The 24,426-nt window shown below is 44.6% G+C and overlaps 1 protein-coding gene across 1 annotated transcript in view; it reads right to left on the reverse strand.

Annotated features, from left to right (window-relative positions):
- uif (sushi, von Willebrand factor type A, EGF and pentraxin domain-containing protein uif) overlaps positions 1-24,426 on the reverse strand; it is a 135,915-nt gene that overhangs the window by 51,889 nt on the left and 59,600 nt on the right. Inside the window, exons 4-17 of the mRNA XM_037435831.2 lie at positions 16,133-16,239; positions 15,135-15,350; positions 13,737-13,835; positions 13,322-13,452; positions 11,964-12,174; positions 11,629-11,771; positions 5,947-6,151; positions 5,074-5,243; positions 4,529-4,700; positions 3,893-4,072; positions 2,457-2,822; positions 1,308-1,484; positions 875-985; positions 294-388 (exon numbers count right to left, since the gene is read on the reverse strand). Coding sequence (XP_037291728.1) covers positions 294-388; positions 875-985; positions 1,308-1,484; positions 2,457-2,822; positions 3,893-4,072; positions 4,529-4,700; positions 5,074-5,243; positions 5,947-6,151; positions 11,629-11,771; positions 11,964-12,174; positions 13,322-13,452; positions 13,737-13,835; positions 15,135-15,350; positions 16,133-16,239 — 2,383 coding nt within the window. The remainder of the gene's footprint in view (positions 1-293; positions 389-874; positions 986-1,307; positions 1,485-2,456; positions 2,823-3,892; positions 4,073-4,528; positions 4,701-5,073; positions 5,244-5,946; positions 6,152-11,628; positions 11,772-11,963; positions 12,175-13,321; positions 13,453-13,736; positions 13,836-15,134; positions 15,351-16,132; positions 16,240-24,426) is intronic.

Here is a 24,426-nt window from a genome sequence, read left to right on the forward strand (position 1 = left end):
GCTGTTACTAGCTCTCTCCATACATTCCATCAAGTTGTTCATGCAGCCTCATGAAGTTCTGCCACTCTTTTTCTTCTAAAAGACAAACTGTGATGGCAAATATACTTTGGGGGAATATATATTAAAATTTGAGAAAACATTAGTGAAAGTTCTGACATCAGTAAAAAGTTGGTTTCTTTATGGGGATGAAACTAGCTTGCATTACATTAAACATTTCATGTTATTTAAAGCATCTTTAGCATTACCTTCACATCAGTTTGACTGCCTCCATGTTTAATGAAGTCTACACTCACATTTTTGTGGTATCCTCCTTCTGTACCAGAAACTTTGATGCTTGTGTCAGGGATGGCTCCATTACTCAGCCCAAGGTCACCAACCGGCCTGCAGTCTGCATGTTTAAATTACAGTTTTCATATGTAATTTCAGTGCTTCCTGTAACCAGGTGTGAAACACTATATTAAAAAAATGTACCGAGCTATTTAGATTTTCACTTTTTCCTTGTACTCTTTTTAATAATAAAGTAGGGCACTTACTGTGAACCTAAATCTGGTTTCAGATTTAGTGACAATGTGAGTACACTTACCATCATAGGGTGAATTGGCTATAACAACAATAAGTTTCTCGCTCTTTTCTGTAGAATGAAGTCGGATTTCTCACCTGATGCATTTGTGAACACAACCTAAAATGTGACCTATGATTTCACACTACTATCATTGTTCAGGTTCAAGTTGACAGTTGTTTCTCAATTCTACAAATGAAAATATTGTGACACAACAAAAGGTTAGGTATTAAGTATTTATTAAGTATTTTTATTGTTTTTTATAATGATAAAACAGTGTTATGTTGCTTCATATTCACCATGCAATGAACGTACCTAGGTTGGGCTCGAAGCCCTTCTTGCATTTGCAGAAAAAGCCTCCAGCAGTGTTTGTGCAGATGGTTGATGCTGAGTCACAGGCTGATGATGATGCACATTCATTTATGTCTGAAATGTTTCATACCGCAATTGATGGCTGTTAAGAACATATAAAACAGGTGCAGCGTAATATACAATTAGAACATCAAAGATGTCGTAAGCCTAAGGGCGAATAGCAGGCCATGAGTGCATCTACATATTGGTTCACAGATCTTGTTTGTTTGTACCATATTTATAAGCAAAAGCACATACAGGTAGCCACATTTTTGTGCATTTGTTTGTGAGATTTTTTTGTTATATTTGAGAAAGAACAAATGAGCTCATTGTTTGGAGCCTGTATTCCACAAAAAATGAAAGAAGTATTAATGCATTTTCCCTTTGTCACGCTTACCTCGGCATGTTGGAAGGTTATCAAAAGTCTGGTTAGGTCCACAAGTAACAACATGGCTTCCTTCGAGCCTGTAACCCTTGTGGCACTGTATTTTTGCTTCGTCCTCAAAATAGTATGTTCTTCTTGAATCCAGCACAAAGCCATTTTTGATGTCCGGGAGGTCTAAACACTGAGCTCCTGCAGCAAAATAATAAAATAGGTGAAGACACAAGCATACTTTCAGGTGTGAAAGTCCATTGGTCATTGATTTCGTTCTTCAACTTAGCCTTAGATTGCCGTGTATTGGCAAGGAATTAAGCAATATAGTAATGCGTGCTTTAAATCTTATGTTGTAAACTTAAAAAAAAAGGAAATTTCACAATATTTTATGTGTACTACTATATGAACTATAACAAGAAAGCACTTTCTAATGAAACATTTTAACGTTTTGATCTAACTGCATGTTCAACTTAAGTGTACAAGTGCAGACTGTAATAAAGTAAGAAAGAATGTGTGGATCTTAACAGCACTTGCTTTTTCTTCAGAGCCTTCAAAAATAATCTTGAATTTGGCAAAACATGTAAAGGAAGATTATGGCAGAACAGTGCAAAAATAGGACAGTGAGTGCACAGGACACGGTATCCTGTGCTCCACTGCACTACTCGTTCAGACTGAAATGAGAACATAATGCAACATGTACGTAAAACTTGCTGGAAACTATTTACACAGTGTATTTGCAACTGTAGTAAGCTCTCCCCAAGATTGAAGCCAGCCTACTTAAAGCAATGCAGAATGTCACCTTCAATTCATGTCAATAATAAACCCATATTTGCTTTTTGCAAAGTAGTTAAAAAATTCCACTGAGGTTATAAACTCGTCTATGATACAAATTTGCTAGTATATCTAACACAAAAGGATACACACTCAAGTAATTGACATGTAGTGACACAACAACAAATGTGATGCAAACATATATACTATTTCTTAAAATTTACCATTAGTTTGCATTCTAGTTTTTACATGATTTCGAATTATAGGATAGTGGCTCTGGATAGATAATAATTTGTGAACTTGTGCAGTGTATCAGTTGAAGGCGACATATTTTATATCCAAAGACTGCACATTGCCCCATCATGGAAAGTTAAATAATGCTATTTGGTGTAATCTTACGCTTGCATGTTGGTGGTGCTGCTGACCACTGGCCATCACTTTTGCAGACAATAACAGGGTAGCCAGTGCGAATGTAGCCTGGCTCACACTCGAAGCGAACCACAGTGCCGTAGTTCTTGCCACCACCATTGAGGATGGTATGCACAGTGTGTGGTACTTCAGGCAGTGGGGGACATGATGAGGCAAGACATGTGGGAAGGTTGACCCATTTTCCTTCTTCATTGCATCGTATCGTTTGCGTGGGGAAGCCACCCGTGAAGGCAAAGCCAGCATAGCACTGGTAGGTTGCCTGTCCACGATATGTCACATTAGTTGCAGCCACAGCGAAGCCACTGTCAATCTGTGGCACTGCACCACAGTAGCGTTCTGTCGAAGAGAAAAAAAAAAGATAGAAGCATTATTATTCTGGAGGCCTAAATAAGCTCTTGCCAAAAATAGTAATAACATTTTGCTATTACAGTCAACTCTTGTTAATTCAAACTCTAAGGGACCTCTGAATTTTGTTCGAATGATCAAGAAGTTTGAATTATCAGAAGTTTTCAGATACATGATTGTGGGCGAGGTGACACCACACATTATGATTAAAATGTTTTAAAAAGATTTAAAATGTTTTTAAGCATTTTTAAACCCTAACTGCATGCAATGAACAGAAAGCAGAGGTGTAAGGTCCACAAGTTTATTGGCTATTTGCTGCTCATCAGACCTTTTAAAGAAATCGTGGATTGCCAACTGCTTCTTTGCTATATGTGCCTTCAGCACAAAGCTCTCTACACCAGTTGAGAAGCATCATGGTTTACCATGCCTGTGCTTTGTTTCAAGCATTTGTTTACAAGCAAAGCCTTTTTTTTTTTTTTTTTGAAGGCATGAGGTGCCTATTTTTCATTTTTAGACTTATTATTATATAAAGCATGCAAAATTTTAAAGCAGATATTTTCTTGTATGGAACTGCAAAAAGTATGAATTAACTGAATAAGGGAGTTTGAATTAAGGGGCTTTTAAATACACTAAAAGAATAGAAGGCCAACCAACAAACGGAATTTTGTTTGAATTATCCAAATGTATGAATTATCAAAGTTTGAATTATCGCGAGTCTAACGTAAATACATTGGTCTCTGCATCCTATATTATAAGAAAATGGCAGAGGTGTTTTCTCTTTTCTTCAAACATATAACTTATTTACAAAATGATTATATTTATTACACTGTGTTTTCATCAGGTTGTCCCATTCATACTTTCCCTGTTCTCCTGGCAGACCTTCGAATGAATTGCATCAACTAGCTCGTTGGTCACATCTCAAGACTGTTTCCTCTTCCTGCTCTATTACTTGAAGGTAAACGTTTTGTTGTCACTGGTTCTGTCAGTCAGTGTTGTAACAGCAGCTTAGCTATGAATTTACATTAATAATATTTACAGTGTGAGACACTAAGCCTGCTTACCTTGGCACCTTGGTATGGATCCAATGCTCCATCTGCCTCCTGGCATACATTCAGCCACAATTTTCGACATACCATTGCTAAATTCTTGTCCTGCTGGGCAAACATATGTCACCTTGGCACCAAATGTTGTTTCGCGACTTGAAGCCAGTGCTCCTTCACCGACGGTCAGTAGAGGGCAGTCTAGAATTCAGAAAGACAAAAGACCATTTTTACTGTCTAAATTTTCAACATTGAGTCTGCATAAAGCAACAGCAAGTGCATAACAATGAAATTGTTCGTGTCGCTAAACGAAATAACAGTGATTTGGGCAAACAAGAATTTGGTGCTTTGAGATGGCATGCACTGTGTTGCAGGCATATTCATTCTAGCAATGTTGGCCAGCTATTTTCTGCAGGTAACGTGTCCCACTTTCGCAATGGTCTAGACAAAAATTCTGTTATTTGACGTTGTTGCTGGTTAGTAGGATTGCTTCACCTGCTCAGAAATACATAAAGTGAAAGTGATCAAAATGTCTGATTCATACTACTATAGTGAAATATGACTAACCATTATAACTTGTAATTGTATAGCTACGGACCTCACTGTGATGCTGTCCCCTGCATATGTTACATATATAAGACATCTCTGGCATCTTACCTGCACTGAAGCTGGCTTGCCACCCAGCAGCAGTGTTTAGGGGATTGCTGGTGAACAGGACAAACATTTGGCCGCTGCTTGCAGTCAGGGTGAGGGTTGGTCTATTTGTGCCTGTGTACCCTTGGCCTGGGTGCAGTCTGATGCCATTTCTTGTGTCAGATCCATCATAGATCTGAAATTACAGAGAAGCTTAGCAATGCTCACATAAAGCTACATAGAAGGTTTTCTTGTCATAAAACAGGCAGTTTCCAGCTGTGCTTTATTCGAGTGATATCGTCTTTAATGGTTCCAAATAATGAAGAAATGCGAGTTTGTTAACACCATATTTTTTCATTACGTTCTTAAATTTTTATTTCAGCAAGTATAGTAAGTGACGCTTTGGGTGTAGAAAAAGTAATTTCCAGTAGATAATATAAGGACATTGTACAGGTTTATTTAAAAGAATGATCGCAACGCTTTTCTTCCCTTGGTCCAAACTTAAAAATGAAAAGTGTATGCATTAAACAATCGCTTCAAGGCTAGAACATCTTATCAAGTTTCTTTACCTGCACAAAGTCATCTGGAGCAACAGCAAATTTTTCAAACTTGAGTGACACTGGTCCCCCTCCAGGTCTTGTGATACGATAAGCACAGACTTGGTTGGGTGGATATTTGTCAACACCAAAAGCCGGAGAAGAAACATTGCCAGAGGTTGAGGTGATATCCACTTCGCAACCTGGAGAAAAAAAAAGTCAAATAAAATTTGCAATATTCTAACATTACGTGCATTACAGTTTTTACTTTTTCCAACGCAGTCATCTTTAGATACTAATAGAAGGGAAATACGACAGAAGCTTCTGTGAGTAAAAAAGTGATTTCTTTGTCAATGAAGCTTTTGGTGTTGCGGCTTTTCTAAGCAGTGGACAAGAGCTTTCTGGACAGCTGTCTTCTGAACTTTCATGTTGAAGTCATTGAGGGTGAGCTCGATACATTCACTGATGCTTACAACCACTATCCATTGTATGCAACTTACCTGGTTATTTTTCTATGCTAACTGAATTTACCACTTTTGGGATTCATACTTGAATACCTTTTTTTTTGTACATGCTTCATGGCTTACAGAAGCAGGTTAGTTGGAATAATTTATATTGTCTATGCTTTATCTTTCATTGTTATTATTGATTCAATAAAATAGATTCTTCAGGTATCTAGCCATTATACTGTCAAACCTTTTCTTTGCACTGTGCTTGTGTCTTTCTTTCCATGACCACCAACAATTGATATTTAAAGGGTATTATTTTCATTATATTTGTTTCATCCTAGTACTATTTTCATTATATTTATTTCATCTTAGGACTCTACCTTTACACCTTGGTTTAGTTCATTAAGAAACCTGAACAGGAGCATGTGATATAATGGGTTGTGCACAGAAACTGTACCTGAACGAAACCTGATGGAAAATCCTCGCCTGCTGTCACCAAAGCTTGAGCGGAAGTACAGGTACAGGCGATCACGTGTAGACATCAGGAATTGTGGATTTTCTGATGCAGGACCAGTCAGTGTTTTGAGGAGGGGATCAGATGGGAGGGAGCCGTCTCTGACCAGGATAAAATCTTTGTCTGGTTCCAGGTCTAAATCGACAATCTGGAATATTTGAAACAAGGTGCCCACATGTGAGGAAATAGTAATTTTGTGTAACGAATCTTTGTGAACATAAAAATTGCCCGTTTTGAAACAGCTTCTTTGCTAGTATTCTTGACTGCACATTATTGCAACATTAGCATGATATATCAGTATAATTCATAATGCCTTTTTTTAAAAGCACTTCTTAAATGTGCCCGCTGTCTGTACAAATAGTGTGTAAATTAGCACTTATGAATACTGAATACAGAAACATAACAAAAATTATAAGAATTGCTACATGGTGTACAGCCATAAGAAAGTGGACACCTTAAGTGCTTTGTGGAGTGCTGTAATAATATGAGACTATTTCAGAGTCAAGTGCTGGGGCCGTTAATTACAGTTGCGTGTTTTCTCTGCTAGTAATAATGTCCATCGATAAGAGATATGGGAAGCTACTTCTTTGGTCAGGAGCACAAGTAGGTGCTTGTTTAGGTGAGAATATTATTTTTGGGTTGTTGTGTATGTGTGTGCATGTAATACAACTCGCACAATGATCGCATTGTGTTCTTTTGGGTTAAAGAAACCTGACGTTGCGATCGCATAATGTTGGCACCCACAGCTTTGGGTCAAAGGATTGGCTCAGACCCAAAGATGTGATCATTACGAGGGGTAAAATTTTTGGAAGTGCTTGTAGTACCGATAATCCAAATAGGTTGCAGGTCGGAATTATAACAACGGACACCATGAAGGGGGAAAAAAAGGGTAATAAACAGATTGAAGAGGGCCGACACTTGTAACGAATGCACTCTTTCACTATGTCTGTTTTGCATAAATTGTGCCACGGGAAATCTGGTGCGCACGTGAGTGACCGCGAAAATTGCAGAAAGTTTTTTTTGTTGGATACTGCCCAATACGGCGTCTCCATTGCCTAATCTAAGCTCCATAGGTGGAGAGTACGGAAAGGGCTGGGGGGCTCGGGGCCCCCTCTGGGTTTCCTCATGGAGGGCTGAGCCCACCCTAACGCGGGCCCGGGATATCTTTTTTTTTTTTTATAAATTGGCTTAGGCTCTCATCCACCGCTAACGGAGTGTTGGTCATCCTGTCTTGCAGCGATTCTACAGAGGACTATTTCTGTTCGTTCCTTTTTTTTTTCAAGCTTTTGACATTCGGATGATCATGGGTCAGTGACAAGTACAAAGTCTGGCGCCGTGGTCGCATATTGTGTTACGCGATGTACGAATATGAAAGTTTTTGTATGTAACAGCTTCATTGCTCTTATATTGCTGCTATATATATATATATATATATATATATATATATATATATATATATATATATATATATATATATATATATATATATATATATATATATATATATATATATATATATATATATATATATATAATAGACAGAGAGAGAAATGGAAAGAGCAAGTCGGGTGCCCCGCCCCCTCCGGGAGTATGAAAACTCATTACTACATGAAAACTCTCTACTAAAAGGATTTAGCCTAAATACCACTGTGCCCAAAAAAGTACTTTACTCAGCGCAGATGACGAGAAAACAGCCCCAAAGTGTGCAAAGCGAGGTGTCGTTTCACGCCGCCATCTTTACATTCGAAGGATAAAATTTTCGCCATCTTGTTCCCACTCTCCTCGCATGCAATGAACGGAACAGGGGAAATAAAATAAAGGCCTGTTTGACGAAATTCGCGCTGTATGCGTGTCTACGATTGGCCAGCGCTAAGCGTCGTCGCAACCAGCGGAAAGCTCGACGGATGCTGGTTGCTAAACCTTCGCTTATCTGCCCTTTGCTCGCCAACAGCGGCCAATCGACGCGCGTTTTAACAAGTTCGAAAGCGATGTCACGCACGCGAGCGCTACGTTTATCTGATGATGCGGTGAGAGAGAGGAGGGGCTTGTCGCAGAAGAGCCAGCCATGACCGCGCTCTTCTGCGACAGGCGCTGCGCCGTGCTCCCAACGGGGCTGCAAAAATTGGGCGCCTTCTGCTTATTCCAACCACTACCATCACTACCGAAAAAGTCGAACGATCCCGTACGATACCGCGTCGACAATTCAGCGTCAGCAAAGCAAGTTATTGCGTCGTCGAACGTTGCGCGGGTGCCACGTCACGAGTGAGCTGGCGCGATGCGTCGCGCTCGCTCCCGCCTACATCTCTTTAAAGCCCTGCATCTAATATGTCACCTATAAACAAAAAGATGAGGAACACTGCAAGGCGTGCTCTAAGCTTAATAGTGTACAACGGCGGATGTGTAAAACATTTATTCCACAGAACTGGGGCAGCTTGGGCTTGTTGGTATGGTATGACGATAGTTATAGCGCGAGAACAAAACGACGACACAGAGACAAGAAGGACACGCTCGTGTCTTTCGTGTCCTTCTTGTCTCTGTGTCGTCGTTTTGTTCTCGCGCTATAACTATCGTCATTTATTCCGCGTTTAGGCACGAAACAACGTCGAATCACGTGACCGCCTCGCAAAACGGCGAACATATACGGGGGACCGTAAATGGCGTCGCTGCAATAGAAACTTAGACGTGGGGATATTATGCGAGTAAATACAATATATGCACTGTTGTAAGTATAAGATAGTGTGGCAGCACCCCCCAACCCCTTCATCTTTATTTCCCCTGGCTTTGCCGATGTTTCCTATGGAGGAACGCCAAATATGACGTCCCCGTATGATCGCATTACCGCGGCGCATGTCGCGGCCTAATACAACGGATCACGATATAGGCCCCCAAGAGGGTTTACGCAGCTGCCATATTACGCACCTTTCTTTTATTGCGATAGCAACTATATGTACAGTCTCGGCTGGTTTTTGCCGTCGCCGCCGCCGTCATTCACGTATATGTATGTATATACGTATATACAGAAAAGAATGCGATAGCCCCCCCCCCCCCTCTTTCTGCGGAGCGAACATCGCCTTTCTGGCCGGGCTCGTCGGCGCGCGCGCTTATCTCGCCAGCAAACAAGGGGGGGGGGGGAGGCACTTATGGTTGCCGCGGCAACGATCAGCGCGCGCCTTGTTCCTCCACAGCAGGCGGGAGGTTCTACGGGCTGCGCCCTCAACGTGAAAAAACGGCGCCAAAATCTTATCTGGAGCGGCCGTGTTCTGTTGCACCAGCGTTTTGTAGAGTTACGTGAGATCGAATCTAAATGAATTGACTGCCAGCCTCACTTCGTATATCAACGCTGTCACTGCGCACGAACCTTGTTGTGGTCATCTATTGCGGCCGCGCCACAGGAAACCTAGTTACTTAGCAAGCGCATGTTTACTACAATTGTATTGCTCCCAAAAATGCTATAATTGCTGCGTAAAACATTCTAACCTGTTGCTATCGCATTCATTGCTTCGCCCTTTTGACGAAACTGTGAGTTTTTTGCTTTATCTTAGGCCCGTTGTCATTGGTTGAAGGGTGTCATATATATATATATATATATATATATATATGACACAGAGTGGTCATTAGTGATCGTGGTCGTCAGTTCGTTGCGGACGCCGTCGAAGAAATGGTTCGTCTGTGCAATTCACAGTTCGGCCATTCATCCCCTTATCACCCTCAGACGAATGGGCTGGTAGAACGTACGAACAAGACTATAACATATTGTTGGTCATGTACCTATCATCTGACCGCAAAGACTGGGATGACATTCTCCCCTTCATAACCTATGTGTATAATACTGCGAAACATCAAACAACCGATCACAGTCCTTTTTACCTCCTTTACGCACGTCCACCGTTAAGCTGCATCGACACTATTCTAGCATTCGACGTCCATAGCGACTACTCTGTCTAGCCGAAGAAGCCCAGTGTATTGCTCGTCTTCTTACTGTGGCATCGCAGCACTCTATCTATCTATCTATCTATCTATCTATCTATCTATCTATCTATCTATCTATCTATCTATCTATCTATCTATCTATCTATCTATCTATCTATCTATCTATCTATCTATCTATCTATCTCTCTCTCTCTCTCTATCTATCTATCTATCTCTCTCTCTCTCTCTCTCTCTATATATATATATATATATATATATATATATATATATATATATATATATATATATATATATATATATATATAGATAGATAGATAGATAGATAGAGAGAGAGAGAGAGAGAGAGAGAAAGAAAGAGAGAGATAGAGAGAGAGAGAGAGAGAGAGAGAGAGAGAGAGAGAGAGAGAGAGAGAGAGAGAGAGAGAGAGAGAGAGAGCTCTTACCGTCGGTATCAACTGCATGCATGTTTGAATGTTAAAGAGTATCTAAAAAACTACAGTGTGGAAATTTATGAAATTCCGCACACACGGTGCACCTTCTGCAGAATCCCGCCATAGCATATCTTGCCTATTCTACGTTTAGTATCATACAAGTGGCTTTGTACTCGAACTTTTCTTTACACTTCACTTGCATCTAAATTCGGCTGAAACCGGCAGGGAACTGAACCCGCGACCTCGTACTCAGCACAACGCCGACGCGTTACTGCGGCGATATAAAAGCAGAGGCAGATGGAAGTATGGTGCTGTGTTAGCACAGTGTAATAGCGCTGTACCCATGCAGGATCCGGCCACCGATTGTGTTGTGTTGGTTTCGCAGTATACAAAAAAAAAAAAGGAAATAGGACGTGCGTGTATCATGCAAGCCTTCTCGGTCTTTCCTTAGCCGAGCTAGGGGGCAGACTATGTAGTCGTACCCCGACGAGTTGGAATCGTTAATCACTGTGTCCGGCTTAACACCCGCAATGCATCAAGCCGTATCGCTACGAGTGTCCAAAAACCCAGCACTTGCCCCATGGCTGTCGTATTCCCAAGTGTCTCGGCGAGCATGACGGGAATATACGCATGCAGAGTTCATGTCGACGAACAGCGCACATTTTGTTTGGTTGCATTTCATGGGCACTTGCGCATGACTTACCCCCGTATTCACAAACGCTCCTCGACTCGACTTTCACCCTTCACTTGACAGAGTTGAACATTGCGCCGCTGCTAGCTGAAAATGACGCTTCGCTACTCAAGAATAGCAGCAAATTATCACTGATATGCAGTGACTTGCCTTGCCTAGAGATGGTGCTCCCATCGGCTTTCTCAAGTGAAGGTGGAGCGTTGAGTGAAGAGGCGTTCTAGAATACGGGGGTAAAACTTCGGAGCGCGATAGTTTTGGGTGTTCTTGGGAGTGAGTCAAAAGACACGGTGCAAAGAGAGTGCTTGCTTCCCCATTTTTCTTGACTTTGAGTAGTTAACGTTGATTTACTTTACAAGGATAGACTGTTTAGCGAGTTGGTATGTAATGATGGAAAAAAGTGCAAAACCCGTGAGACAAGAAGAAAGCTACAGGACATGCGATTGCCCTGTAGTTTTCTTCGTCATGTCCCGAGTTTTTTTTGTGTTTTCTTCCAACACGTTTATTTGCAGCGAAAACACACTTTAACATATTCATTAATGTTTTAACCTACGTGTAGTAAAATATGATGCTCACCTCTAGAGATATGATTTTGCTCGGGGGAGCGGTGATAACCCAAAGACACTCTAAGCCGCCGGGGTAAGGCTCAGGGTACATCGGGGAGTTCAAAACTTGTGCGCTAGGCTGGGCCATGAGCTCTCCTCCGCATTTCACAGGTTCTAATTCAGGAAAGAAAATCATACCGTCAGTGTGCACTATACTGAAAGCAAAATGTACCAGCAGAAAACTCGTGGTGAAAATTTTCACATTGCTTGGTGAAGTGATTGAGAATGCAGCAAAGTTATGGCTCAACAAGACTGTTTTACAAGGTCTGAAATGTTGGATGAGCATAACCGAAGATGCACACGCACCTGTCTTCCAACTGGCTCTGAAGCCTCTCTTCTCGGCGGATGCATCGGTCCTAAACTTGATGATCATCAAATTCGATGCTGTCATGAATGACTTGGAGTTCAGGTCCTGCTTCCCAGAAAGAGTAACCAACGAAACGCTGGATTCTTCTGTTCTACCTCCGGACAGGACTTGCACTGTGTCAAAATTTGCCTCGGTCTCGAACTCTGAAAACTAATCACATATGGTGCAACATTATTGTGATGAATCTTTAGGATTCAACAGCTAGAGTAAATTAGCAGAGTGACAGAAGCACAGCAAGCAATGAAAACAGAAATGAAACTTTCTCATGCAGTATATGGTTGAGTTTGGCCTAGCTTATTGCGTAGAGCCATCCCTTCAATAAAAGTAAAGCATTCATTGAGGTCATGCATGCACGACTAAGAAACCCAGGGCTTCACTAACTCGCGCTAACTCAACGAATGAGCGCAACTAATTTGCTGGGTAATCATTTTCTATGTTGTCTCCCAAACCACGTGTCGGCGAGACAAGCATGGTGACTGTTTGCCTCCGTTGCTTAGCTGTTTTCAATTCTCCGTCGCCTTACAGTGTTGCATTTATTTGATTTTATTTATTTAAAAGAGTGGAGTATTTATTCATTTGGTTAAAAAAATCACAGCGTATCCACGGGGTGAATGATGATGAGTGGGCGAAGCTCCGGAGGGAATCATACCGAAACCGTGAATCTGCCGTGTAATTTGCTCAGTCGATCATCATTTAAAGACCTGAGAAAACGATGTGTGTGTATGCCGTGCCGCTTGGGCTTCCCGCTCTCGTACGGCAGGATCTTGTCGGCGCCACCGCGCAGCTTCACGGCACGCGTCTGCCTCGCGCGCTTGCACATCGGGGTTCCGTCTTCGAGCGCGAGCCGCCGCCGCCCTGCGCGCACGCCGCTCTGCAGCCTTGTCCATCCGCGGACCTTCTGAACGTGCGCGCGCGCCAGAACGGCTTTTATTTTACTGCACCGCGCTCCCTAACGTACGGCGCCGCCGACGAACACGCGATCGCCAACGTCTTCGAGTGACGTCATTCCTATTTTTTCGCGCGCTCGCACATTGGGGTTCCGTCTTCGAGCGCGAGCCGCCACCGCCTTGCACGTATCATACTACAATCAACGCCATCTAGTATCTTGAATTTTCAGCACACATGCGTTCGTTATATGTACAAGTACCGCCCTCTAGCGACCGCTTCAAGACCTAACGAGAGGTGGCCACATAAACTTACGACGGGACGCACGACCCACGCCTTAAGAAACTTCGCCCCTAAAAAGCAGTGTTTCTCACTCTCTCAAAACATGAGCTTTTCGCAATAATTCACTCACTTGTAGGACGATTCCAGTTCCCAAAGGTCCTTCCAGTGTCCACTTGCAGTCGAGGTTTGGTTCATACTTGTTGGGGTAGTTTGGTGACTGAATGGAATCGCCCGAGCTTTGCATGTAGAAGTGACATGATTCTGAAATAGTTAAGAGGAGCGATTCCGCGTAAGTTTCTGACGATAACTTGTATGCTGCTTGTGGTTTATTTTTTATACACATCATTAAAAATTATAAAATAAAGGTTTTTCCCCATCCCTCATTCAGCATTTAAAAGGAAGAACATGCACTCTTAAATTTGCTGAACACTGTAACATTTTCTTACTGTGGTTTCTTGAATTTCATGCAATTAAATTCGTCTCTCTGCGTGCGGGTGGATGGATGCCTTGCATGTATACATTGACACCTCAATTGTGAAACTTACTTGGGCAGTTCATTTCGTCGGACTCATCCCCACAATCGTCCTGTCCGTCGCACATCCACCGCTTGTTCAGACACTTTCCATTGCTGCACAGGAAGGAACCTGTAAATAGGTACATTTGAAATAAATGCGCCTGGCTCTTGATAAACGCCCTTTGTACCGTGTTATTCGCGACCTTCGCACAGACTCTTCCTTCACGCGCCGTGAGACGAAGCGCTCCGAGATCGCGAACGACGTGCTCACTGAATAACCTTTAACTACCGCGCTGTTATGTTATTGTGAGGACACCTGACCGACGCTCTTGTTTCTCATTGGTGTGAAAAAATGTAGTTTTTGATGCACAGACGGACTCGCACTTGTCTAGAACACCCAGACGGCCGCGTCAGCCATCGTTTTCTGCAAAAATATGCAAAGACCGACGCCGTATTGATGCCCACAAACTGCATCTTATATCCTTGTGCTAGTTCAACCGTGAACGGAAGCTTGTAGCTTATACATGATGTGGTAGCAACAGGCAACAGTGTCCACTGCTCTATACAAGTGTCATTCCATTTGTACGTATACCCTTAGTGCTTTAGACGCGCGTCTTGGGCGTGCCGCATAGAATGTTCTCTAATGATTTGTTGTTCTCTGGGGTTCTGAGGCTTCATATCATAACGACCGAGCAAGTTATTCAGTTATTCGAAAGAAGCTGAAAAAGAAACAAAGACAAGTGCGACAGTATTTTATTACTTTTTTTTTTCAGGACACTATTAAGCCATCACTGAGCAAACACAATTGCGTTTCGTACTTGGCGTATAGCACGCCTGGTGATTCAGTCGCGTGTGTTATCTAAACAAAGCCAGAACAAAAGAACTACACTTTCTATAAGGCAGCTACTTGGACCTATTGGTGCGCCATTTATATACGTGTGCACGCTGCGCAAAACGTGCACGGATAAAATTGTTTGTAGCTTGTGCAGTTATGTACGTGTCATTTTTTGCGCAAAGTGCAGGTAACCTGCCCAATCTTTTCATCGTGAAATACCTCTGCTCACACTTGCAGCCACACTTGTCTGGATCTCAGCACCAATGCCTTTGCTGATGTCGAATGAGAGAATAAATTTGACTGTGATTCAGCCTCTAGTCCTGAGTTTTTGTTTTGAGGTTGACCCTGCACACCAGGTCACGCTCAGCAGCGCGCACGGATCAAGGGCCCAGAGGAGAAGAGCGGTGTGGGTTCCGGGAGCGAGCCATGGTGTCAATTGCAACGCGAGGAGAGAGAAGCACCATGATTAACGAGCAGGAACATATGCTTTGTTCGATTCGCTACCGTGTAAGCACAGAGCAGCTCGAGCACTCTGTGCAAGCGTGACTCGAGGTTACGCGTGAGCTCGCTGTGCGAATCGCAGGCACGACTGACCTTCGGGGCAAGCAGGTACTTGGCAGATGAATGGCAGCAGCGCTTCGCACGGAGCCAGGCGCCACTCTTGGGTGCGTTCAGTGAGACGCGCCTGCACACACTGGCCGTCCTTTGGTCTCGGCTGGTCTAACGCCCAATGGCCCACGTACTTGGGGATGAAGTAGCCGCTAGATGACTCCAACGTGTTCGTGGACAGGTCGTCTACAGACTTGAGACCTTTGCAGATATGAGAAATGAAAGGAGAGAACACGGCAGAAGTTTAGCACAGGAGATAAACTTGGGCTGCCTAGTGGCGTGTAGGCCATAGGTTGCGCTGGTGCCGTTGTAATGCGTTTGTGCAGTGTGCCAGAGGCCTCGCACGCTGGGATGCGTACCGCTTCGCGTGTCGTCTTGGTGAGGCGGCTTACTCAGGTAATTAACGCGAATGTGCTCTGTCTTTCAATCGCCCTTTTAATTTCATAATTTCCCCTTTATTTTCTCCTCTCTCTTGTGGAACAGCTCGAATGCCCTACAACTGAAGGGTGTATCACTATGTTTGGCCTTTCTTCGGTTATCTTGCTTCCTGCACCCGCCCCTTGCTTCCTCTTTCTTTGTCTTTGGAACACTGCAGTATAGCCCAACCAACCTAAGATTGCAACTCCGAAGTCTAAGTCCTCACAAGCCAGCGAATGCCACGTAACCACTTTTCCTTTCCACACATTGGCTGTGCAGAATGTAGGTGCCAATGGGTCACGCGAGTTCACACTCGCAGTTTCTCAAGGCCCAGTTATTCTGAAGTAATATTCTGTTGGATCTTCCGCGAAAAATTTTTAGCAGCCCTCGTGTTTTTGCTTAAAGCAATGGTCACGCTTGCTTACGTAAAATTTTCGTGTCCATTTCTTCGCTTATTTTCGGGCAATTATTCGATTGTTCTAATTCTTCTTACCTCGCCCTGTAATATATTTGAATCAAACAACGGTAACAATTATATTAGACTAATATGTCTGTTGGACACTTACCTATCCAGTATGCACTCTGAGGCACATCCTTGAGACCAGTAGTTGCGAGACTTCTCGTAAAATTGTTTTGATTGTAATTTAATATTAGCGCTAGCTGGCTGCCGTACCTGTAAAACAACAAACAAAAGCGTATTATCGAAGAATCTTATCGATAAATAGAGCACAAATAAAGGCACTGGTCAAATAACTTATGAGGGAGGCTCGCTTTATACGAGTCTGGCCAAATTTACCAGAAGAGAGAGAGGGTGTGAGAATTTATTAGGGGGCAGAGAGGTCAGCCTGACCTAATGCGCTCTATTCTGCTGCTCTACGCAGGGGCAACGCCTCCTCTATTTTCTTAATGGCAGTCAGATGCGCCCGATCCAGCCGTTCACCACCCTCTCCTTTAGCCCTTTCCTACTCTCGCCCATCGCCTAGCCTTCGCGTGCATGCAAAGCACACCCCTCATGCAGTGCCTCACGACGGAACTCATCGGATTGCCGTCGTGAAATCACATGATTGTACAGATTCGTGGGGTGGCGTCTTGCATTCCTCGTGTACACAATATTGGCGGTCACGCTGGCTCTGTAAAAGATACGGTGTTTTGAGATAGCGCCTCGCCGTTCGTATAGAGATATGCGAGCAACCAATAGGGAAGCGTCACTGCAACGCTACTGCGTGCGCTGCGCCGTGATCCGGCGGTGGCATTGCTTATAGCCACAAAGAAGGAACAGGAAGGAAGAGATCTCATGGACGTATAATAATGCAATAGGAAACATCTCGCATTTCCGGGGACAAGCGCTCGGAAGCAGGTGTGACGCAAGCAACGATACCTAGAGTTACTGTATACGCTACCTACGTACAGTAACTCTAGCGCTAGCTATCGTGTAGCGTCGCATCACGACTACTCCTTGAACTAGAAGCGCGCGTTTGCACTGACTTTGAAAGAAATAGAGGAGGCGTTGACAGGGGACAAGGGAAAGGAAAACAGTGATGAAGGGTGATGAAGGGGACAGGAAGAGGTGGTGTGTATGTACAGTCAACCACAAAAGTTTGTGCACCACGCGAGCACGTGACGAAGTGCTTGTTCGCGTCACCTGGTGGTGCGCCATCTGCTGTCAGCTGCAGTGCTAGCGGTGCTAGTCCGGAAACGGGTCTTCTTGTTACTCACTGGCCTTACGATTTTCTACTGCCGCGTAGCACATTGTTAGTTCGCAGTTTTCACCCGAAGTGCTTATGAGCAGTATGAGCGTCACATTTCTACTTTTATATGGTAGGATCAAAGCTATCACGGCGTGCCTCAATCGGCGTATCACTTTGGGATGAAGATTGCGACTGATAACAGTTATGTTCATAGACTGTTCTTCAGGCAGAAGCACGTAGACGCAGATGCCAAAAAGCGCATCCCGTTAAAAAGTGAAAGGTTAACATTATTTGTGCCCAGCCAGAAAAAAAAAAAAAGACACGCCATAGATTAAGTGAGGGATTCTTCTCGGGGCGCTGCGGTGCTGTCGACCGCCGCTGACGTGCGAAGACGATTTTCTCCGCGCGCTCGCATGTTTTGTAAACTTTTGTGGCTGAATGCACAATAGCTACTTGAAATAACGGTTGTCCTACAGCTTAGTACCCGATCCAGTGCTTTTGAGAAAGCCCAGAACAGCCCTTGTAGCAGTTTATGACACCGTTTGCACATTGCGGACGAAATGAAACGTTCACTCATTAAGACTGCGAAGCGATGTCGCAAAACTGTTGCAAATTAATCATTAGACAGTAAAAAAAAAAAGGTGGTCAAAGATACGCAAGTAAAATTCCGAGTCATAAGCCTAACCTGATTTCAGCGTGCGTATCTTTGATTGATAACCCTACATATCAATAAAAAATACACACGCCTAAATCATGTCGGGCTTATGCCTCGGAACTCACTCTTTTGTATATTAAAAACAACAAAAAATTGTAAATCGTGTTTTCTTAAGTGTGTAAGGCACACAGGACGAAGGTGATTTTGAAAGGATGGCAGGCGAACACTCCGAATTCCCGCTTCACCAAGCAGGGCCGAATTGGGTGCGGCGCATGCTATTGCAGCACAGTTTTGGCAAAAAAAAAAAAAGAGTAGAATTTCACATAAAATTCGGCCAAAGAGAACGCGTACGTAATACGTAGGAAGGTATGTGACATACTGTCACGTGGTTGTGGCGATAAAGAAAATTTAGGCCGGGGATAAACCTTTTTGGGGCTAATTGGTGCTCAGAAAAAGAATTAAACGTATATTGCAATGAGATCGGCGCACCCAGTTGGCGGTCGTCGATTACATATGTCATGAGCAGGTAAGACGCATCAAGAATTTATACAGGTGGCATAGAAGATTTAGTATGTATCGTTAGTGTACGCGTTAGTTTCAAATACGCTGAACTGTTTACGTTGTGCGCGTAACTTTATCGGAAGAGCGTGAAATAACCGCGGATTTCTAGACATTCCGGTGCGGCCTGCGCAACGCTGTGGTTACTTGTGTAACAGTCTGGTAATATACGTAGAAATAGAAAATGAAGCGGACGTGGCTATATAGTATTTCTCTGGGAAGGTTGCGTAGCCCCTTGGCACTGAACCGCTGCTTCGGCAGCGGGTCACGTCATCTAAGTAAGTGTCGACACAGTGCACGGTGGAATGGCGCAAAAGGGAGAGTGCACGGCAGATGCATCGTACTTCTGCGAGCCTTGTACTGCGACATGCTGCTGTGGTTACGTGTATACGCAGCGTCCCGTTTCCCAGCGTGTCTTCCGGTTGCGTGCGCGGTGGCCGGCAGTCGTCAGCGCCTGCGCTTGTCTGGCCCCGTCGGCAGAGGCTCAACTTCCTACTCGGCAACCTGTTTTCCCAGCACGGTGAGCGTCTCAGTCTCTGACCTCAGGGAACCGTGCAAGTGCGTACACCGCCGTCGCAGTGCGTCTTCGCCAAGACACATCCTTCCTTTTCTTTGGTTCCGTTGGAGCGCAAGGTGCGGGGCACAGGTCGATGTCACATATACCGCAGTTCGGCTGAGACGGCCTCACGGGCATCGACTGCTTTGGCACGCGTTCGCCTATAGATGTACCGTGGTATTCTATATCGCCAGCTCGTATGCACTATACGAAACGCGCGGACCTCAGGACCAGTAGCATTGTTTAGCGTGTATAGTTTTGCTTTCTTCGGACCAGCCATCTTTACCCTGTCGCACCATTTGTTCCGTTTTTGTTTTTTGTTTTTCCTTGCATGGGAGCGGCTCGCTTCGCGCTTACTCACGAGCATGCAGGATTTTTCAATTGCATCCATCCATCCATTCACCCATTTACGTTATATGCAACATAGTGTGACTCTTAGATGTAAATAGGGTGCCTAAATCTGTAGCGTAGTCTTCCACTCTTACAACGCAGTCCTCAGGAGAATCCGATAGCAAGCTATAGGATTGCCTTCAGTAGGCTGTTATTACGATTTCCAGACACGATGTCGTGCGCTCTAAACACGGCCGGTCTTGCAGGAGTGACGCTAAGCGGTGCAGCCTACAGCGCGTTCTCGCGTGTGTTCATCTTTAGATGCACTATATGTAGCGGCGCACGTGGTTGGTTGCCTGCTCAGCAACCGCGTACGTGGTCTTGTAACGGTCTCTTCTCGTAGGAACCGCCCCTGGGCCATCGGGATACCGCATTAGCAGCGGTACTCGCACGAGGTTGGCCAGCTCGCGAATCGACGCTATGCGGGGAAGTCGTGAGGCCAAAAACGAGAGGGGAAAGCGCCTGGCAATAATGGTCTTGTCTGGCGAGGCCAATTTTGAACAACGCTGCTGGGTCACGCTAGTATTCTTTTTTTTTTACCCTTCGCGTCTCGCCGTTTCTCTTAGCTATGTCTGTCATTTTTCTTTTTTTTTAGAGAACAAGAGAGAGAGCGAGAAGCCAATGGTCCGTTATAAGCGCACTAAATCATTTGTACATGCGCATTCAAGCTTGACGATGCGCTAACAAATGCAAGCGCTTTAATATGTACGATTTTTAGAGCTTTCTATTGTTCTTTTTCGGTCTCGCTATGCCTGCCGCAACGAAGCTAGACATTTGCATGAATTGGTGTGACTGCCAAAACATCCCTAAAGAACATGCGTAACTATTCGAAAAATAGTAAAAGCTGCGGTGCCACGAAGTTGCCGTCAAACTAAAGTAAGAGAAATTCCTCTGGCGTAAGTTCCATCTGAATGGGTTGCCACTTATGTTTGGGGAAAAGGGGGTTTCACTCGCACCACGTGCCGGCTGGCGCCTTTGTAAATGAACGAATAAATAAGCCGTTTGTCCACATGGCGATTATGATCACCGTTAATGTCTTCGCTTTTTAATCCGGGTGTTGACAAAATATCATCTGGCTTGTATGAACTGCTTACACGTGTAATAATGTGTCGCAATCTAGCCTTCTAGCTATCCATGCTTAGTCTCGTAAATACATATCTCCAGAAATCCTGTCCCCGCTTTTTTGCCAGCTTTTTGCGCCAATGTTCGGAACCTCTCTTGACGATCTTCACATCTCACCGGTAAGCTCGCTCGTAAGCTGTGAACGCCAGCGTTTCTAGAATGTAGGCATTCCCAGTGATTGTGTCTGGATGGATATCTACAATTTTTCTGACAAGGGCTGAGTAGTCCCCGGATTTTTGTGTTACAGGCATCCTTTTGCCTGTAATTAGCTCCTGTATGTGTGCTTGTATAGGGGCCTCGGGCAGAAAGCAAGGCATTGCTTTCGAATTATTTCGCATGTGTTTTCTTTCATGATTCCTTATTTGCAGTCTTCGTCTAATTCCGTGGCCTCTCTAGTTTTTGTACCCCCTCATTTGACATTCAAAATACCATCTGTATTTTTTTTCTGGAATAATAGATATGATATTTGCACGGTGTGTGTGTGTGTGGGGGGGGGGGTAAGGTGGGAGAGGGGCTGCTTATGATCTGACATGCCTACTTTGCTGGAGAGTTTTCGAGACCCTTGCACACGAAACAAGTTATGCATGAAACGAAGCATATGATATATGGCTAAAGGACAAATTTGAGCGTTCTTGGATTAGATTAGTCTTGAATGAGCTCCTCATTAGAAAATCTGTGCGCTGTGAATCATTGGCTCTCAATCTTAATAGACGTTCATGATCGCAAACGCTTTGTATATGGACAGCAGCAATGAAATTCGTGAGATTTGTTAGCATCGACCGCTTTTTACTGTATATGGTAAATGCTGGGGTTTTATGTTCAAAAACCGCCATATGATTTAGAGGCGCCATAGGGGAGGGCTGCGGAAATTTCTTCTACTGGGGGTTCATCGAAGGGACACTAAAGGCAACTATTAAGTCGACGTCAATTGTTGTGTAGCGGTCCAGAAACCTCGTAGTGTTACTTTTGTGCCAAGAAAGGGCTTATTTTGAACTAAAATCATGTTTCACTGGCCCGCATCTGGTTAGCGCACTTCAAATTACCTGCCTCAAGAAGCGGACCGACTCACGTCACTGTTGCTGTGCACAACGTTGCCCGGCTTTATTGCGCGGTCGCCGACACTGGTAGACAGAACGAAAGCAGCGGGAGCTACAGCAGCAACAACGGCCATTCATCAATTTCCTGCCATTGGCTCCGAGCCCCGCCGCGGTGGTCTAGTGGCTAAGGTACTCGGCTGCTGACCCGCAGGTCGCGGGTTCATATCCCGGCTGCGGCGGCTGCATTTCCGATGGTGGCGGAAATGTTGTAGGCCCGTGTGCTCAGATTTGGGTGCACGTTAAAGAACCCCAGGTGGTCGAAATTTCCGTAGCCCTCCACTACGGCGTCTCTCATAATCATATGGTGGTTTTGGGACGTTAAACCCCACATATCAATCAATCATTGGCTCCGAGATGACAGACGTGTTTTGGTTCAACTGCGCCCTGCTGGATGGCACGACCTGTCGAGTTTAACCACCCGAAAATTGAACTTTTGAACCACTCGCGCCATTCCCCATAGTAACGTCTTGCGGTTCTTTTTTCCGTGAATCAAATAGAAACGAACAAGCAGCATTTTATTGCGTCTCTTGATGCACGGAAGGTTCTTTATTTAGTGCAGCTAGATCGATTACTAGTGATTAACTGTAGGTGGCTTGTCGGACGTGATCGGTATCATTTTGAAAATGTCCTGCTGCGGTGCATGTATTCTTGCGTATTTACCTTAATTTCTATGTAAGTAGGGCACTGCTATTGATAATATTGTCGTTTTATATGTCATACATTGAGCTTTCACTGACGTGAATTGTTATTTGGCTTTAGTGTCCCTTTAACGTGCACCCAAATCTAAGCACACGGGTCTGTAGCACTTTGCCGCCATCGATACGTGGCAGACCGCGGCCGGGATTTAATCCAGCGAGCTTGGGATCAGTAGCCGAGCGCCCGCTAGTACTATTAAAATATAGGCCTGTTAAAAAAAGAAACAAAAAAGAGCGCGAGAATCCCTAGTGCGGAGAATGCCTTGGACAGAGTGCGAGCAGTTCAGACGCACAACTGTTTACCAGCCTTCTGTCGCCAGCATTTCCGCCGATGCCGTTATTGGCCACGCTTATACGTGGTTCTATGGACGTGCGCAGGATTCTATTTTCGGAAGTAGGGGTTATCGCTGCGCCCCCCCCCCCCCCCTATTAAGTCAATGTATGGGGCAGACCTTGCGCCTCTCTCTCTCTCTCTAAGGCGACAAGGGGGGCACACTTTTACTCCCTTCTCCTCGCCTTGCGCACGCCTACACGTGGGTGTATGATTCGCACTACAAAGAATTTATAAAAGCATGTTGTCTTGTACCAGCGCTAGAGAGGAGACATGCTTGCCCCTGCAGCCGCGCGGCGAGGTTATCCTCTCGTCATTGCTAGTGGGACTATGGTCAAATGAGAAAATGGTGGCTGTGGTGATGGCGGCGGATTGTTCCAGGGACCAAAGCTGACCTATACGAACGCGTAAGTGCTCGTCGTATAGGTCAGCCTCAAGCACATGCATCGTCTATCAGGGAAGAGTGCGGGTGGTCGTGCACAAGCCGCGTGGCTCCAACCACGAGGATTGCGACGGTAGCGGACATTGCCGATCTTCAAATCCGTGGCATTGCTGCCGATCGACGACACACATGCGAACGACGAATGTTTAGCCCTCATTTACGCTGTTTCGCTGAGTGACACGAGCCGTAGAACTAATGACAGACAACGGACGAGAGAACGTTCGAGTCCCTTCCTATCACTTTTTTTCGTCTTCCTATATCCACTGGACGAAACAAGCGTAGGGTGCACGTTAAAGAACCCCTGGTGGTCAAAATTTCCGGAGCCCTCCACTACGGCGTCTCTCATAATCATATGGTGGTTTTGGGACGTTAAACCCCACGAATCAATCAACAAAACAAGCGAACTGTGGAAGCGTGACAAGAGAATGACTGCGACGGTCGTTAACGGCAGCGCTCGGTGAAGGCCTGACAAGGAAGCCAAAGCAACGCATGGTGGCACTGCGACTGTAGACAAGCAGCGCCATCTTTGGTACAAAAGTAGAAATCGGGGATGCATATCGCGCGTTTTCCCTTCCCGGCAATGAGCTGCCGTTCGCTAACGTGCTCGTACAGAGAGCGCGCGCTGCGTTTGAGTCACTTCACAATGTACCGCCTGCAGTGCGGCTTCATAAAGATATCTGAGCTTGGTAAGCACATTCGAGACGCGAATCTAACGAAAGGAGTAAATCTCGTTAGTCAAATCTATGATGTGGAGCAGACCACGGAAGACGAGGACGCCCGAGTCAATGCGAAATACATTTCTCAGGTCCTCCGGGATAATATCGAGTACGACGTATGCCTCGAGGTTGATCTCATTCTGCCGACATAAAGCCGCGTACTCTATCGATGTGCTGTGTTGACGTTTATGAAAACCATAAAATTGTTGTTTTTATGTGGTATCTAGCAGTAGCAGCCGTGTACTGTCATGTGTAAACGTTCGCGGCGTGCTAAAAATAAATAAAAACGAGAGGTATACGGTCATGGCACTAAAATGTCCGAGAAGTTTTAAGTCATGTCCTCCGTGCCGTGGAAGCATGACGTCGCGACCAAGCAGCAAGCTGAAGTTTAGCCACAGCGAGTCAAGTGCAAATGCTCGCCTCGTTTTTAACGCCATAGCGTTAGAGAGCTCGTGTCGCAGAAATTCCGCCGTGGGCGTGGACACCGTTGGTTGTGAGCGAAAAATTGAGAAAGAAGTTAATAGAATAAATAATAAAATTCTTGGTCCCATTGAGGAAAAAACACGGGCCGTTTGCGTGGCGAGCAGGTGTTCTACTACAAAGCCTCGAT

Source organism: Rhipicephalus microplus, chromosome X (assembly GCF_043290135.1).
Source record: "Rhipicephalus microplus isolate Deutch F79 chromosome X, USDA_Rmic, whole genome shotgun sequence".
Lineage (NCBI taxonomy): Eukaryota > Metazoa > Arthropoda > Arachnida > Ixodida > Ixodidae > Rhipicephalus > Rhipicephalus microplus.